Here is an 18,893-nt window from a genome sequence, read left to right on the forward strand (position 1 = left end):
CATTATTAGCCACGAACAACAACTATACCATCATCACTGCACTACAAACTATCTCCACCATCATTAGCAAGCATAAGTATTTCGTTTTGAAATCAAAATAATGATTTTATTTTATTGATTTTTGATATTTAATTAGTTTTTGTTTGAGTTGTTCTTTTATTATATACATATGAATAAATTATGTATATTCAGATACTAAAAAACAAACGTCTTAAATATTATTTAGTGTTTAAATTTTGAGACAACTCAAATTCAGATTTTTAGATCTTAATAAAAACAACAGAGGTCTATGAAGTTTATTGATGGACATGTTTAAGGGTGATATTAAAGATAGTTAAGTAAAAAACACTTTTATAATTAAATCTATTAAATGATTAATATTTTTTTCTTGGAGGTCATAAGTAATATTATTTTACTAGACTTTCTAATTGCATATTTTTTCTCTCCTCGATGTAGTACAAAATTTTATAAGTTATGAGAAATAAATACTTATATTTTATTTATAAAAAAATAAAGTTTCATTATATAATTTTAACTTTGTAATTAGACTTAAAATAAATTTCCTTCTTCAAATACCATGTATTCTGATACTGGGCTTCTTTTTAAAAGCCCACATTAAACATTGGACCCATTCTTATTGGGCTTCAACTTTATTGTGCATTGGCTCAAATTCGGTTAGCTCAAAGCCTTTGACCCGATCGGCGTCCGGCGGGTCTGTTCTCCGGCACGGTAATCGGAACTTCCAGCACTCCTTCCGTCAACAATACTTTTCTGCTTTCGCAGGTAATTTCTTCTCCTTTGTCTTGAACTTAACTTTTGATGGATAGAGTTATTGGTACTTGCTGCTAAAGGGAGGTGATAGGTATCCGGTAGAATTAGTTGAAATGAGAGAAACTATTATGTCAAACTTTGAAGTTTTGTGTGGTTTAATGAATTTTTTGCTGAAAGTTGTATAGAAATTGAATGGTGTAATACATTTTTTTGGCAAAAAGGAAGGAGTATGATACTAATTGGAAGAGTATTAATGAGAGGTTCCATCAAGGCACTGATAGTTGATTGCTATATATGAGATTTTTTTTATTGTACACACTATCGTCCCGAGACGCCACTTTGAGATAACACTGGGTATGTTGTTGGATTTGTAAGTATGGTAAATTTTTTATGCCAGTATCAGCATCAAGAGTATGCTGTACATCAAAAGAAGTTCTTACAGGAAGTACACCATTTGAGTATCATGTACATTTGCCTTGTTGTTCCAAAAGGAAAGCAAGGAAATACAATGAGATTTAAGACTAAGTTATTTTTGTTGTGAAAAAAATCTTGAGTTTCTATCTCTCTAAATAACCCACCAAATCGTTGCTGGTATTGTATTCCAGAGTCTCGAATGTATGCCCCTTAAGTCCCCTCTGGTGCCAGCTTTGTAGTAGATTGTATGCATCTGTAGGCATTGTCTAGTTTAGGCCCAAAACTATTAAAAAACATGTAGCACAATTGAGCAGTTATTTTTAAATGCAGAAATAGATGGTTAGTGTCCTCTGGCTGCTCTTCGCATAGTGTACATCTACAGCAAATGTGCATTCCTCTTCTTTGCAAATTTGACTGTGCGAGACATGCATTTTTTCGCCTACTAACCAAGTGAAGATCTGAACTTTGTAAGGGGCATGGCGTTTCCAAACTTTCTTACCAAGGCCAAATTGATGTTGCATTTTGTAGATTGAGCAGAAGGGTGTAGCATGATTTGAGTGTAAAGATCCCATCTTTTCTTTCCCTTCCAACATATGCTGTTTTTCTTGTCTATAGAAACAGTTCCTATTTGTAGTAAGAAACAAGTGCTCTATAATTCTCAACCAACTTGAAATATGTTTTGCTTGTAAAATCAGAAGCAAATTTTTGTTCTTGCCTGCTATCTGTATATGTCTCTACTTATTTTACGAGATCTTACATTATTTTTATTGGCATTAGTTCGGCAACTTGGGACCTTAGGCGGGTACTTCTTGGAAGTCGAATGGAGGGCACCAACCCAGGCCATAAGAGGCCTTCTGATCGACTCATTGACCCCGTCCATGTAAGTCTGTTTTTGTGCTTATTGTGCTCACTGAGCCTTAATTTAGGGTAGTATTTGCCTATACATGCGATATCATTGTTTTATTTGAAAAATTTAAGGCATTATCTAATAGGGGTTGGGTAATTTGGTGCACACCGAGGGTTGTTGTTATTTTGGGTATTGTAGGTGTATAAAGGTCGAGGAGGTTAAGGATGCTATTCGTAGGATGAGCAAGGGAAAAGTGTCTGGGCCTGATGATATACCAGTGGAATTTCGGAAGAGCATAGGCAAGTTATTTGATGTTGGTTTTATTGTTGTGCAATTATGAGCTTGACACACGGATCTTACCTTGTTAGAGGAAAAGAGATATGTTCAAACTACAAAGAACGTCTTGGTTTTGGCATTGTGAGAGGAGTGGAGAATGATTTCCAGGTTATGATTGCTCATACAATCCTTTAGTTGCATTGATCTTTAACATTGGTAGTGTGTTCGGCAAGAAGAACATTGTGACTAATTTATAGAATACTATGCTAGAGGTCATGTGCTAGGCCCTGCATTCACAACTTAAAGAATTAATAAAGCAAGACAGTGGGAAAATATCTTCTTTTCAACTGCTTTTATTGCAGAGAACCGCATTGTTCTTTTACTACTTCTATTATAGGAATTTCCCACCGCATCTCTTACCTTATAAAAAAAAGGAATTTGTCACCGCATTAATATAAAAAAGTTACTTCATGAAAAAAAATCATTTTTTTAGTATTCCTTGCCATATCAACTTCTTCGTGTGTTTTGCGCTTAAGGGGAGAGCCCTATATACACAGTTGAAAGTTGTCTGCCATTGTAGCCAGATGTGTCTGCTAATTGTTGTATGCTTGTCATGAATCTCACCTCTACTGACTGCTTATATATGTATATATTGGACAATTTAATTTCATTTGGAGAAGTCAAAAAACAGTACCAAGATCTAGACAAGTACATAAATATTGGATTTGTACAAAGACTAACCAGAAACTTAATCTAGCCAGTCTGGGATGTCATCTATGCTAATTACAGTATCATTTTTATGCCAGCGAAACAAATTTTGTAATCAACTATATTTTATAACAGGAATCAACTTCTCTTTCCCTTAAAACGTCTCTTGTTCCTTTGTTGCCAAACTGTCCAAATGATGCAAAAAGGAATAAGCTTCTGTATCATCTTCATCCTTTTCTTCATATACCGTCCTTGCTAGCTGTTCAATAGATGCTTAATGAAAATTTCAAGTCCTAAAAATATTGAATTCCCATGTCTAACAAGCAGTTAACAGATGAAGATGTCCAAAGCTGGAGGGATATTTGACTTTATGGTTTCACTGTCAGTCCCCACTTTCTTGTAAGATATTTAGATTCTCTGGTTTTGGCCTTTATCCATGTAAGGTTTATAAAATTTTGAGGTTCTAGGATCAATGGTAAAGTTGTCTTCGTGTGACCTATAGGTCACGGATTCGAGCTTGGAAGCAACCCTTAATGCTTGGATTAGGTTAGGTTGTCTATTTACACCCCTTGAGGTGCGACCATTCCCCGAACCCTGTTAACACGGAATGCTTTGTGTACCAGGCTGCCCTTTTTTTTTTCTGGATCCATAGGTTCATTAAAATCTTTAGGAGGAGTTGAGTCGTGAAGTAAAATATGCTTAGCTAAATCATTAAGTTCCATGAATTTGCCTTTTTCTTGCAGAAAAGAAGATAAAATTTCTTTTGTGATAAGTAAAAAATTAGAACACAATACTAATGCTTATCTTTTTCACAATTTACTACATACATACTATGCAATGGAAATCTGATGACACGACAAAGACTAGCAAAAGTTATTTGGGCAGCCAAATGAACATCTGTAAATTCTGGAAATATATAAAAATAATGAAACACATTATTACATTAAACCTTTAAGCTCTTGTAGGGCCTAACTTTTAAACAATTTAGCACTTGTATACTACTAGTATACTAGTTGGGCATGGTTCTCACTGTGTCCTGCATGCCAGTGGCATCCTATGTTCACCGTATTTTCTAATTGGGGACGAATGTTCCAACATAGCCAATTCCAACAATGAAGAACGCTCCTGCTTGGAGGAACAGGTAGATGAAAAAGTGGTCATTTCCAAATAGCATGTTGTATATAGCACAGTGTAGCATATACATTCCCATTAGCAGCTCCAAGACATGAATCCTGTTTGCAAAACCATAGTGCAGGTTACAGTCAGAAATTTGCAGGATAGAGAATACTTTGATGTTTAACCAACTTCCTAGGGAGTGAGAGAACTGTCAAATGATATCATGATTACCTTTCACCTATCCTTGATCTTGGTTTCTTTGATGCTTTGGCACTGTACTTTTGCTTCATCGTGTTCCCCAGCTTCTCAGTTACAACCCATTCATTTACTCGGCTGGCTTCTAAGAGTCCTATTATTGCTGCCTTGGATCGATGGAGAGACATGACATTCTCAAATAGGATCCAGAATACAAGAAGATGGAAAGATCTGTGTGGAAACCAATTAAGGTGTATTAAATTATTGTGCTTGAAAAAAAAAATGGAAAAACAGAAGGACGATTTCTGAGTTCAGTTTCGTGAGTTTACATACCTTGGTGTGCAAGCGGCATTAAGAATGGTAATAGTTGCTGGAAGATATATAGCTAGAGGCTTTGTAAGATGGACTTCAGGCACCAAGATAGTTGCTGGAATGACGACACAGTAAAAGAAAAACGTAACCCAGTGTGCGATAATCTTCCTCACAAAGAAGAAACCATAGATGAGATGAAACTTCTTCCATACTGATACACGCTGCGTTTAAAAGAAAAGGTGTGATGTGTGACTTGTTGACAAATAACTTTTGTTAATAGTATAAATTCTTTTTTAAATAGTGATACCTCACAAAGGATGATTTCTTTAATCATCTTGCGAAAGAGGTTAGCTGGGCCACATGACCAGCGGTGCTGCTGAAATCTGTAAGCCTTGAAGGTACTTGGGAGTTCGTTCTTGACCTAAATGAACTATGTTAGGCATCTGATACATAGAGGCGTATAGTCATTGCCATAAATAAGAAGATTGAAGTTATGAACTCACAGCTAAGTCGCCCACAAACAAAAATTTCCAACCCTTAAGGCTCGCCCGTACTGCAAGATCCATATCCTCTACTGTGGTCCTGTCTTTCCATCCGCCAGCATCATTCACTGCTCGAATTCTCCACACGCCAGCAGTCCCTACAATTCAATCCAAAAAGCTAATTACATTCTTAAAATAATGTCTAGCTGTTAAATGCCTGTATATGGAGTGAGATCTGACTATTTGTTTACCATTGAAACCAAAAAATGAACATGTGGATGAGCCAACTTCTTGCTCAACACTGAAATGATAGTCCAGTGACATCTCTTGAAGTCGAGTCATCAGACATTCATCTGCATTGACTGTGGAAGGATTTTCACTTACATTAATAACCAAGAGAGAACCAGAAATACGACTGAAACTGGTAATCCTTTGTCTATGTATGATTTCATGAGAAGTTCTTTGAGTGAGTAGAAACAACATAAAAGAATCCTCTTATCATGGAACGGATACAATCAAAGTTTATTATCATAAACATAGTAATCCGCTATTCATTAATTTTTACCTCTTCCAAACAACTTTAATTTTGTTTGTTTTTGAGGTCATGAACAATTATTCAGTGTGTGTATGGACATAATGCAGTCTTTGGCCTTACCAAATTTCCATCTAGCTTGAACCAGAGCCAGTTCTGGGTTGTCGATAAGATATGGTATGGTCCTCCAAAGAAAGTCTTCTTCAGGCTGAAAGTCTGCATCAAAGATCACAACATACTCACAGTCATCAACATACTGCTTCTTTAGACCCTCCTTGAGAGCACCAGCTTTGTAGCCATTCCTGTTGTTTCTTGTTTCGTATTTCACATTTATCCCTCTCTCTATCCACTTTCGACATTCCAAGTCCACTAATGTCTGCAATTATATTCTCAAACATTAGTTGGCATTCAGAAGATTCTTAAGCTTCTCTCTCAGATAAAGTTGAGTTGAAAGTGATACCCGTAAAACTTCGTTGGTAGAGTCATCAAGAACCTGCACTACAAGCCTATCTGATGGCCATGACAAGCCACATACAGCTCCAATTGAGAGCTTGTAAACCTGATAAAGAAAAATAAGATGATAATCTGATAAAGAACAATAAGATGATAATCTGATAATGAACAATAAGATGATAATCTGATAATAAACAATAAGATGATAATGGTTCTTATAGTGTAGAGAAAGTTCATATCCCTATTCATATGCTATTCTAGTTGGGACTAATTTCAAATGTGTTTTCTTGTTGTCTACTTTTGATCCTCTTTGATCAGGACTCAGAGCAAGGCGCAAAACTCTGTGCCTTTATTTTATATGCTCCTAAATATTGTTCCTCATTTGACTAAGCTAGAGGTAAGAACCTTGCAGTCAATATGCTATTGATATATTATTAAACTTATTTTCTAACTGCAGAAAATATCTAATTTATTTCCATTGGTTTCTTGATGCTCATTGTAGTTTATCTTCTTATTAAGCTATGTATAAGTCTTTAACAGTATTGGATGATTAACATAAATCTATAATTTCTGCAATTAGTCAGTATATTCTACTGGTGAAAACTGTCCATAAACTATCTTGCTCCTTTTTGAATTTATAAACAGATGGACAATAAGCTTCCTTCCTTTCAATGTCCCGACTTACATCTTGGTTTGACCTTGTTGACCAATTAACATTGACCTTTTAGATCTATTTAAATCATTTGGTCTCTTGCTATTAAAATCATGGTTTTGTAGCAGTACTCAACAGGGAAAAGCTTAGGTATATATCTTGACAAAAGTTTTGTTAGCTTAATCAGTAAATTCTGACTAATGGTTCGGGATTTATATGAGAAGGGAGTAATCTCTTGGTATCTATTTGTTCATTTAAGAAATTTCCCATATTATTGGTGTAATTTTTATTTTATAATTCTTTTCTGGATGATCGGTCCAGGTATGGGGAAGTTGTAAGATGAAGGGTGAGAAGAACAAATATTGTTCCTCTAGCATTGAAGGTAAAATCCTCCCATGAACTTTCAATTGATACTAGGATATGGTTGTATGCACTTTGTTGTTTCTAGGTTTTTGATTATTGGTGGTTGTGAGAAATGAAATTGTATTTTCTTTTTTCTGATTCACTCAATTTATTTCAGTTTTGGGATCATTGTATGTTTGTGATTTATTCTCTAAAAATTACTCTCAAGATGGAAAAAATATAACCACTGATCAGAAAAAGAAAGGGCGATGGAAACAGGCATATTTATAGTTTCTTCTAGGAAAAACTGAAACATAAAGCTAAACAATAATTATTTATGCATAACTTTAAGTTTCTGGAACTTGTACTCAAGTAAGGTATGTACCTCCTTTTCATTGAACATAGGAATTTGGACCAACACCATTGGGTAGTTTTTGTTTTTCTCTAGGTCTTCTTTTACGGACTCGAGCTTATACTTGGTATATCTTTTCTTTCCAAAGCACTTGACCCCTGCTATCACTATTGCCATGTATATACGCTCAAGAAATAGCATGACGGACATGGCTATGCATATATACATTGCAAGGTGTAGGGCAGGCACTACAACTGGAACTCGTATTCGCTCCCAAGCATGATTTAGACTTTGAGTAGAATTGGTGCTTACTCTGATCCCAGGATCTTGGAAAACGAGATTTCTCATGGTTTGTCTCGACCTGAATTCAGAGTGTAGTTAGGGAGCAGAGCACTTTAGGTTGAAAGGAACGAGCTTGCCCTTGCAAGTACATAGAGATGGAGGGAAATTGCGGTGAAATTTAGGATGCAGGTTTTGCTGCTTTAAATAAAGATGCAGTGTGATTGTGGTGAAGGTGACGATAGTAAATGGAGATGAGCTGGAGTGGTATCATAGATTGAGTAATCCATTTAAATAAAGTTCTTTCATGTGAGAGACACACGGTCTACATGCAATGAAGGTGCTGCAACGTATCATTGTGCTAGCTGGATGTTTGGCTTTTCCCTCCGACAATGCTGTTGGAGGATCTAAACATAAATATACATGTTAAACCTTTGTATTCGATAATGAAGATTAAGTTTTGAATGATTATTATCTATTTACGTATCTAAATAGAAGCGTGAAAGAGATTTCACCTGAATTTCACCAAAATGCTTCTTAACTCCTCGAGTCTTTAGTATAACTTGTTATCTTCTCTCACTATTGCCTTTATCCTTTTTTTAGCTCCTAAGTTACTCTGATTTCATGCTTTCTTTTTGAGAGTATTAGTGGTAATTCTGACTTGAATCAGAAACAAAATAATTATCTTAGTAGGACTACGTCGTTTTATCCTGTCACCGACATCACTGATTGCTTTTGAAATCATACTATCAAATAAATGAAAATTGCAAAGTTTGCTTTGAAGTTCTTTACAGCTGGCCTAACTCTGTTTTTTCTGGATGTAGAACCATGAAGTGATGCATATATCTAGCCTCAAAGACACCACACATAGTTTGGAATCATGTGAATATAGAACACAACACGTTTTGAGCACATCCAACGCTACCACCGTCATCAACTCTTACAATGTCATCTAAATTGTCGATTCTTGTGTGGGACACTTGCAGTCCCAAGTCACGATGGATATGTTAGTAAGTGGTTGGCTTTATTTAAATGTTTATAAATTACCTTGTGAAGGGTGACTTCCCTAATTATATCATGGCTGTCGGTAATTCTTTAGAAAGTAGGAAGTTTGGTTTAAATACGTGCCACTTGTTGATTGCAATAAATTTCTAAAATTATGCTATGTCCGATTTTGTTTAGGGCAATAAATTGTTGGTTAAATTGGCTGATTTGGTTATTCAATTTGTCAACTTTCCTACACCAAAATGTTGTTAAGTTGAAAATTATAAGCAACTTTAATCTCTTAGTGACAAATGTCATGGTAAAAACTTACCCGCGCTGGATATTTGCGCAAACCAATGAATGCAAGACATGTACAACGACATACCCAGTGTAATCCCACAAGTGAGGTCTAAAAAGAGTACAGTGTACGTAAACCTTACTCTAACCTTTGAGGTAAGAGGTTGTTTTCGGTAGATCTTCGCCTTAGGAAAAGGAAGATCAAAAAGAAAAAAAATATGAAAGTGAAGAAATCATGGCAAAACCTGTTAAAAGCATGATAAAGTATTCTGAAAATATAAGAACAGAAACTACAACAAAATAGTATGATAAAAGTACAAGAGACCGAAGTTGCTCGGACTCGGGTGCGGGTGTCCGATACGGATGTGGATCTAGAGGTCGGGTCATTCATGATCTACTCAGGTATATGGATAAGGATGTGGATTCGCCTAAAAATAATTATCTTTAAAATAGAGTTATAAAACCTAAGTTATGAGATATTATGTAGAGAACTTGAGGAGAATGTGGACAGTGATTAAAGGAAAATGAGTGACATAGAAATTCTATATAAAAGGTATTCCATTTTCTTCAATCTCACCTTAGCTTTTATATTGATTACATAAAGCATTAAAACTGTTTGGACTTTCCCCATCAATTTTGGTCAAAGTATGCAAAATCGGTTGACCGAATCGGACACAGATCCCAACACCTACACCCACACCCATGACGTGTTGACACGGGTGTGACACCAAAAGTGAAGAGTCCGAGCAACTTAGCAAGAGACGATAGATAATGATAGAAATTGAAGGACAAGAAACTACATGAGAAACACTACGATTACTAGTATGGAAGGATAAATGAGACAACAGTCTACTATCTACTAATCTTCTACCATAGTTCGTGCCCAACATAACAGTGTAATCAAAAGCAAAAAGCGCAAAAAAACTCTAAGGTTCATAGGGGCTTTAAGCGCAAATAAAGCATGAGATTTATTGAGAATAGGTGCAAATGGAGAAAATATATATATATATATATATATATATATATATATATATATATATATATGTTTTGTCCATGACTAACTATTGTAAGCATGAATAACAAATATATGAACGAAGAAATTGATTGTTTTTATGATAAATTGAAATATCAATGGTTTAGAGCCTCTCTTCAGGGCTTAAGCACGCCTTTATAACACTGCTCCACAACCTTCTGTCTAAGGTCATGTCCTTGTAAGGCTCAACTGTGTCATGTCTTGTCTAATCAACTCTTCCTGATACTTCTTCGGTCTATCTCTACCTCTCCTGTGATCATCCATAGCCAAAAACTTTAACGCCTCAGAACAAGCGCATTCATGCATCTCCTCTTCACATGTTTGAATCGTCTCAGTCTCGATTCCTGCATTTTTTCCTCTACCGAGGCTACTCCTACCTTGTCCCGAATATCTTCATTTCTAGTCTTATCTTTCCTAATAAGCCCACACATCTGTTGCATCATCCTCATCTCCACAACCTTTGATCTTCTAAATATGAGAGCTCTTGACTGGCCAACACTCCGCCTTATACAACTTAGTTGGTATTAACCATTTTGTGGAACTTGCCTTAAGTTTTGGTGGCATCTTTTTAATACTCCGGATGTGAGCCTCCATTTCATTCACTCTGCACATAACGATGTGTGACACCATTGTCAATCTTCCTATTTCCTTGGATAATAGACCCAAGATACTTGAAACTTTCTTTCTTTTGGATGACATGTGCACTAAGCCTCACTCCACACCAACCTCGGGCTTGCATCGCTGAATGTGTCCATATATACATCCACCCCGTAATCATGGTTAAGTTGTATGCATTCTCACTCTAATTTTTAACTACTAAGGTTAACGTACTTGATTTGTATAAACACCTGGGGTGCGTAAGTATTTACCCAAATGTCGCTTGGGTATGAAACAAGGATGTTCAGCTCAACCGGCATAGGTGTGTTTACGTCTGGCACTCCATAAAATTGATGTATTTTGAAAATCAAAGTATGGAGTTCGCCAAAAATATTATCTAGTTCTGAGTCTTTTATTTGTGTATTGACAACCTCTAAACTTAGTCCATGTCAAAAGGACTTGATTTTTAACTCTTAACAGGAGGTTGATATTTGTGGGCGCTGAATTCATAAGATAAGATTGACACCTTCCATTCTCTTTTGTTTATTCTTTGACCTGATGCAACATTTGCCCTGATCTTTTGAGAAAATTTTTTAACCCCATGAGGACGTAGATGGATAGTGCTAATTATATTCAACTATGTGAGTATTCTTGATCTATTTCTTTATAATTCTTAGATGCTCGACTTTTCTCAGTTTAATATACCACATCAGTATATGCATAAAATGCTTTTGGTCTTTCTTCTCTCTTGTTCTATATTTTCTAATCTTATATATATCTTGTCTTGGGTTTATTTTTTTATATTCTCTTTGTAGTACTCCAAGTTTAATCCTTTCAAATTGGGAATGTGATAGTTGGGAATTGTGGGGAATAAAGTAATAACAAAAATGAATTTTGGACCAAGCACCTTAGGTTCTTCAGCCACTTCAGATGCTGTTAAGATTCTATAAGTTCATATTGTCCTGTAAATCTCCTCCACAATGCCTAGCATAACTAAGAATTCTTGAGATCTCCACTACTGTTTCCATGTGATTATGTGAAAAATCTCTTTTCAAAGTTGTAGACTTCAAGATCTTGTAAGGATATGATATCTGTAATCATATCTATGATCCTTAATAACAATCTCTATTCTTCAAGTATGCATAGGGATAAATAAGCATGTGGGCGCTAAAAGATAAATTAACAATCCCTGAATCCTGAGGAATAGAGATAGTGGACTTCCTAGGAGTACAGTTGACAATCCAACCGAAGTACAGATAGTGGACTTCTTAGGAGTTTTCTAATTAATGTATTCCTCAGCATACCCTTTATGTTGGCCACCCTTTATGTTGGCCACCATCAAAGAAGTGTTATTACATTGTTCTTTGCACCAAAAACTAAAGATAAATACAATTCCATTTGATCTGCCATCAAAATCCTTTAATTTCTCTCCTTCCATATATTCCACCAACTGCAAGCTGGTACCGTTTTCCACCAATTTTATTTTACTCTTACATCCCACCTTTTCTGATGTAGCAGCTTAGTAAGTGTGCATTATGTTCTGGCATTGTCCAATCCTCCCTAGCCAGACCGAAAAAGATTGCCCAGATTGGAGATGTTACCTTACAATGAAGGAATAAGTGACTGTTAGTTTCTGCTGCCTCCATACATAAAGAGCATCTACATGTTATCTGGATTTTCCTCCTCTGAAGTGTTTCATGAGTGAGACATGCTTTCTTTATTACTATTCTTGAAAAGCATTTCACCTTTGTTGGTGCCATGCTTTTCCATACATAAAGAGCATATAGATGTTATCTGGATTCTCCTCCTCTGAAGTGTTTCATGAGTAAGACATGCTTTCTTTATTACTATTCTTGAAAAGCATTTCAGCTTTGTTGGTGCCATGCTTTTCCATATAGTTTTCCAAGGGGGCCTTTAAAATTTCCTGTCATCTCAGATGAACCCCTGTTGTATACTCTAATCAATAAGAAATATCCATCTTCATTGTGCCCCCATCTGATGGAGTCGGGAGTAGTGGTCGTCCCTGTAAAATTTCCTATCCTTTCTAGTAGTTCAATCACCCTTTCCACTTCTCAATTATCCAACAATCTCCTGAAAATTAGATTCCATCCCTGTGCTGACGAAGTCTCTTCTATTGTCATATCTGGATTGGTGCTGATAGAAAAAAGTTGGTTTCTGGTGACCAACGTATGAGCAAGACCTGTTTTTCCCTGGAAGACATTATTGAGTCCTGTACATAACATGTCAAACACTGATAGTGTAGTTTGTTTCTCAATGTTTAGGTTCCATTACTATCGACTATATTATTCAAACACTTCCAACTGGTTTTTCTGTAATGTTATGTTGGGCGATGTGGCCAAATTGGTTCTCATTATGTGTATGTCGCAGATACACATCCTAATTCTGATAATTGACACTGGTTGTTGATGGTTACTTCTTTTACCCAGATCGGTTGTTATTAAGATTAATTTGTGCATTTCTCAATTGGTGCATGTGATTATTGCTTGAAGTGATGGATCATGTGACATCTAATAGTTGTGGAGAGGAGGATAGGTATGCTTTAGTGAGAAATTTAGCACATTAATGTGTTTTTCTTAAGGGAGGACTGGATAATCTACTCGAGAAACTAGGCAGATCCATTATTCATCGAGTTTGGTAGAGAAAGTTGCTGACCATTCAATAGATCTAGACGATAACCAATAGCTTAGGAGGTAAAGAGACTGAATTCCCTCTACCTCCGACTTGGGGTTAATTATCCATTAAGACTTACATCCCAAGTTTTAAACTTTGAGACCTTTAGTTAAGACAGAAAAGTTTCAAATATACCGTTACTCCTTGTCATAAAGATCTTCATTCTTATAGTTCGACTCAATGGTTAAGTGTGGCAGAAGATTGATGCAACAATGTGTTGAACTGAATCTAACAGTGTTCATACGAAACACGAATATACATGAAAAATTACGAAATATTTAGGTTGAATTCATCGAGTTTAAAATTTCCATTTACTCATACTTTGGTTGGAAATTGCATTACTCACCATTCCACTAGACAGACTGAGGCATTTCAGGTGGAGTTAGCGTTGCTGCATTTGGTTAGAACACGTGTCATTTTATCATTGGTCACCAAGAATAAACAGCATCTGCCCAAGCCTATTCAGCACGTGGCTTCTGTCTAACTCTTCTACTAACCATTCAAACTTTTTTCTCTTGTTTCGGTGTCTGATATTCGTATTGAATTCCTACATATTCAAATCATATCGTGTAAATTCATTTAGGTGGAAAATTGCTTTTTAACATAATTTTTTCATATTCATAATTCGAATTCAAAATCGTCCGTGTGAGATATACAACTAGAAGCTTCTTTCTTGAATGAAACTTATATATCTTATGTTTTTCTTTTTATTTATTTCATCTCTTCACGTGTGTGATTTGTTGTGTAGCTTACATCTTTTTGAGCCCATATATCAAATCCCAAGAATTCACCACATCAATAGTTATTATAAATAATAAATACTAACACTCAATGCCAATATAGTTATTATATGTGTTGTTGGGGAGAGGTTGTGAAAATAGGAAGGCTCCTTCATGTTAGGTGTTTAGATCTATTATATTCGAATTTTATTTTTATCACATTTGTTATTATATCTACTAACGTTTCGTTCTAATATAACATATTTGATAAACAAGAGACATTTTTATCTGCATTTGCACCTGCACCTTAGTGAACGAATTTGTTCGCGTATGATTCGTGCAGAAAGGTGTAGGTGTTCATGCAGACAAAAATGGTATCTTGGCCTCCCATTAGTTTCCCAATCTTTACCTTTCAAAGTTGTTGCACTAAGTGTAAGCATTGTGTTGATGGGAGATGGTAGTATTCAACGAATTAATCGAGGTAAGCATAAGTTGACACTTATTTTTTCAATCGTAAAGAAAATATTACTATGGTTGGTTTGATTTCCTTATCAAGATTCTTGTTTGATTTGTCGTTGCAATAATATGATTATTTAGGTATTCGACTCAGCAACGAGGCAAACCCGTCTAGTCCTATCGGGATGATAAAGGATATCAATGGTGTTGTTTTGATGACGATTAATTCCTTCTACACCATTAAAGTTTGTGGTGAAATGAATATGATTTCTTCATTTAAAATATAATTAGATGTTTGTCTTCGAGTTGTAGGATGGTAAAATATCCCATTATGGAACGCTTTCCCTTTTAATTGACGGTAAGGCCCCGTTTGGCCATAGATTTTCTAAATAAAAAGTGGAATTTTTTTTTGGCAAATAGTGTGTCTATATAATTTGCTATTTGGCAAATAATCCAAATTTTCAGTTACTAGAAAAAATTAGTGTTTTGGGAACTTTTAAAATTGAAGTTTTACACCAAAAACATTCTTTACAGTAGTTGTTTGCATTGTATCACATAATCTTTTACATGAACACCAAAGGAATGATGGAATATTCAATGAATACGAAGGTGATGATATGATTGTTGCGGATCAGGGAAATAAAGCCACGTGCTTCATCTACTTCACGATGTATAGAATAATGTATGTCGCACTCTCTCTGAACAATCACTACTTGTTATTTGTTGCAACAAAGATTCAACTAACTTTGTGGTGTAGTCATGAATCTTATTATATTGACGTTTTTATCTTTTTATATAATACAAACTTATGGTTAGTTTTGATAGTTTTAAGACTTATGAGTATCATTGTGAGATTTTGCCCAAATCTTCATCCAAATAATTGTCAAAAATATTTGAAAATCTATGATCAAACACTAGTGAAGTGACATATATTTGGATAAATATTTAATAAATGATCCTCCTTTTATTTTTGATTTTTACAATTTCTAAACCTATGTAAAAATCTCTTTGAAAAAAACTAAAAGAAATTATTAGACACAATGATCTTAAACTTGTAAACGTTACCCCAAGGTCTAATCTTATCAATCACTTAAGTTTATAAAAGACAAAAGTATTCATTATCCCCCTGTACTTGAAGCTTTTTATTCAGTGTACATCTAAACTTTATTTTGTTTCAATTACCCCCCTGAACTTGCTTATTCATCGAACACGTACACCTTTATGTCCACTCACTACGATCGTGTCCACACGCGCACGACACCTAGATAAATATTTTTGCCACCTAGTTAAATATTTTGCCACCTAGATAAATATTGTCACCTAGATAATACCAACCTTCACAATTCACAAATCAAACTCTCTCTTAGCAGGTGAAAATCCATGTAGGTATTCACCAAAAACTGAATCTTTCAATGAAATTCTCGATATTCTTGGTCGTATGAGACGTTTGATGAACTCAACCAAGTGCTTGATGAAATGTCTAAGAGAGGAAATTTGGTTAATGAAAAAACTTATGGTATTTGATTAAGAGATATGCTGCAGCTCATAGAGTTGAAGATGCAAAAGAGTTTTTCTATAAGAGGAAAAATTTTGATTTGGAACTTGATGGATTGTGTTTCAAGAAGAGGATTCCCGAAGCCCTTGAGAAAAATTTGAAAATTGAAAAGGGAGAAGAGATAAAGAAGAATAAAATGAAAAACATAAAAGATTATTTGGATCATTGTTCCAATATCTCAGCCTTTCTGCTGGAACCAGCAACTGGGCAGAAGCAAAGGCCATGCTTTTTGGCCTTAAATGGTGCATTGAATAGCTAGAGAATAGAGAGAGAAAAATTCTTAAAATAAGCCAAAATATTAAAGAAAAATAGATTTTTTACGTATATTACCATTGTAACTTTATGATGTGACAAAAAATCGCTGTCTCACGCGCTTTGTAGAGTTTAATTTCAGTTTCTATGCCAGGTGGACAGAAAAAGTGTACGTGTTCGATGAATAAGCAAGTTCAGGGGGTAATTGAAACAAAATAAAGTTTAGGTGTACACTGAATAAAAAGCTTCAAGTACAGGGGGTAATGAATACTTTTGCCTTTATAAAAGTACCTCACATTAGGCAGATATTTACGTAGCAAAAAGTATATAATAAAAATAAAATGATCAAAATAAATATTCTTTTCGTAATGTCTGTATTTTCTTTTTAGTTAGTTTCATAAAGAATGATTCCTTTTCTTTTTTGGCAACACTTTAATTTTTATTTTTCATGTGGCATATTTAATACCACAAGATTAAAGAGCATTTTGATACATTTGACATAACTTTAATTTAGAATCACAAAATTAAAAAGTATTCTTTCTTTTTTTAAACTCTATTTCAAGTCAAATTAGATTATTTTTTTTCGAAACGAATAGAATAATAAGTTGTTTTGATAATTGGAACTGAGAGGTATGTGAAGAGATGATGAGCTATTCTTAGCCATGCACTTGTCAAGTGTATGGAAAACCTAATACTGAGTTGTCATTTTCAATAAATTTTCTTTCTTATCCTAAATAATTCACAGGATATTTATTTATTGAGTTTAAAATATATAAGGTAAGAATTTTGTAGGAATAATATGTGTTTGAAATTTCAGAAATATGTTTATATAATATTAAGGTTTTATTATTTTTTTAAACTTATTTTATTAATAATTATTTATCTATTTTCGGTTTACGTGGTACTATCTTGTGGGTTCAACGATGATTGACTTTTTTTTTCAAGTTAGTGCTACATAGGTCAAAATGGGGTAGAAAACTACTTATAAAATAAGTTTAAAGGTTAATAAGACCTTAGTATAGTATAAGTGCGTCTTTGAGATTTCGGGCATAGGATAAGGAGTACTTGTACATTTTTCCAATTTTTTTCCATGATCATTTTAACTAGCAATCAGACAATTTAAATATATATCATAATAATATATTCAGTGTAATTTTTTAATTGAAGTTTAAAGAATGTAGTATAAATATAATCTTGCTTCTATGTTATAAAGATTGATAAAAATGTTATTTTAATAAATCTACAAGTCAAGTAAAATATATAAACAAATAAGTATGGAAATAAAATAAAATAATAAAAAAGTTGTGTAAAAACAAAGGAGAAGAGAATATAGCAACAAGAAGTAATGTAGTATCTAAAGCAAAAAAAGCAATATGTAATTAATAATAAATAAAATCAAACAAGGGGACTATTAGAGTGTAATAAGAACAATAAGGTTAAGAAAAACGGTTCTCGACTCTAATCATCAATCTTTATATTTTTTTTAGAACCATGTATTCTTTGATAAGTTGTGCATGTATCAAGTCGTATCTAGTTACTTTTTTTAAATATTGTTTCAGTTTATCTCTATTTCTCTTCGTATCCACAATAGCAAGGGTGTAGCTACGCTAGGGCAAGGGTGTCAAGCGACATCCCTTCGTTGAAAAATTATATTGTATATACAGATCAATTTTATTTTTAATAAATATATATACAAGTATTGACACCTCTTCATACAAGTTGAAGGTTTAATGTTGGGGTTGCAAAAATTATTTGAGATTTTTTGTATTTTATTTCACCACTCACACCTACTTGCCGGGCAACTATGCATCTTCTCTTCTTGTGTCCTAATTATTTCCGTCCATCTTCATTATTTTGTCTATAGATCACTTTCAACTTATCTTGAATATCTTCATTGTGATTTTTACCTCTTATATTATGCGTACACAATCATCTTCTTTTTTATTTATAAAATATGCACACATCCATCTTAATATCTTTAAATTTTTTATATTTATTTTCTGGATGTGTGAATTGTTTAACTGACCAACATTATGTCACATACAACATAGTTGGGTCAAACAATCACTTCACAAAACTTACCTTTAAGTAATGGCGAATATTTTTATTACAATCCACGATATGCGAGCATTACTTCATTCATTTCTTCTAATATGACGTGTAATAATACTATTATTCTCTTTATTTTCTTGAATTACTAACATTAAATACTTGGAACTTTCTCGCTGTGTGGATATAAATTGTATCAAAATTCTCACTTTCATGTATTTCATGTAAGTTATGTTTAACTTGAACACTTTAAACTTCATAATTTATCTTTAAATCATCAACAAATTATTAACTCCGCTCATACTCTTATAAATTAATTATACGGAAAAAAAATATAATCAAGATATTATATTAACAATAGTATACCTTATACAAAAAAAAAGAGAGAAAAAGGCAAGCAAATATATAGTTGTGCTAGATTTTATGTGAGGATTATCATTTTTATAATCAAATAATAATGTATAAATTATGCAAATTTTAATGTTCAACTCTACTCTAACCAATAACCAAACAACCTCTAAATATCTAT

General features: G+C 34.1%; 1 protein-coding gene and 1 long non-coding RNA gene across 5 annotated transcripts; one reads left to right on the forward strand and one right to left on the reverse strand.

Moving 5' to 3' along the window:
* Window positions 1–569: 569 nt before the first annotated feature.
* Window positions 570–15,339, forward strand: LOC107031810. 4 transcript variants are annotated; one of them, XR_003574453.1, is made up of 6 exons: window positions 581–783; window positions 1,963–2,065; window positions 7,080–7,140; window positions 8,556–8,741; window positions 14,396–14,533; window positions 14,650–15,339. It is a non-coding gene; the product is annotated as an uncharacterized LOC107031810 (long non-coding RNA). The 4 variants fall into 4 exon arrangements; XR_003574454.1 differs by lacking the exons at window positions 14,396–14,533; window positions 14,650–15,339 and adding an exon at window positions 6,425–6,503 and having other exon boundaries at window positions 570–783; window positions 1,963–2,476; window positions 8,556–8,979; XR_003574455.1 differs by lacking the exon at window positions 14,396–14,533 and having other exon boundaries at window positions 587–783.
* On the reverse strand, window positions 4,061–8,543 carry LOC107031809 (glucomannan 4-beta-mannosyltransferase 1-like). Its single transcript, XM_015233284.2, has 9 exons — window positions 7,486–8,543; window positions 6,114–6,212; window positions 5,777–6,029; window positions 5,373–5,483; window positions 5,143–5,279; window positions 4,947–5,060; window positions 4,661–4,860; window positions 4,364–4,558; window positions 4,061–4,248 (listed from the first exon to the last, which is right to left on the reverse strand). The coding sequence occupies exons 1-9, from the start codon at window positions 7,798–7,800 to the stop codon at window positions 4,089–4,091; spliced, it is 1,584 nt and encodes a 527-aa protein (XP_015088770.1). The 5' UTR covers window positions 7,801–8,543; the 3' UTR covers window positions 4,061–4,088.
* Window positions 15,340–18,893: the final 3,554 nt, after the last annotated feature.

Source organism: Solanum pennellii, chromosome 9 (assembly GCF_001406875.1).
Source record: "Solanum pennellii chromosome 9, SPENNV200".
Classification (NCBI taxonomy): domain Eukaryota; kingdom Viridiplantae; phylum Streptophyta; class Magnoliopsida; order Solanales; family Solanaceae; genus Solanum; species Solanum pennellii.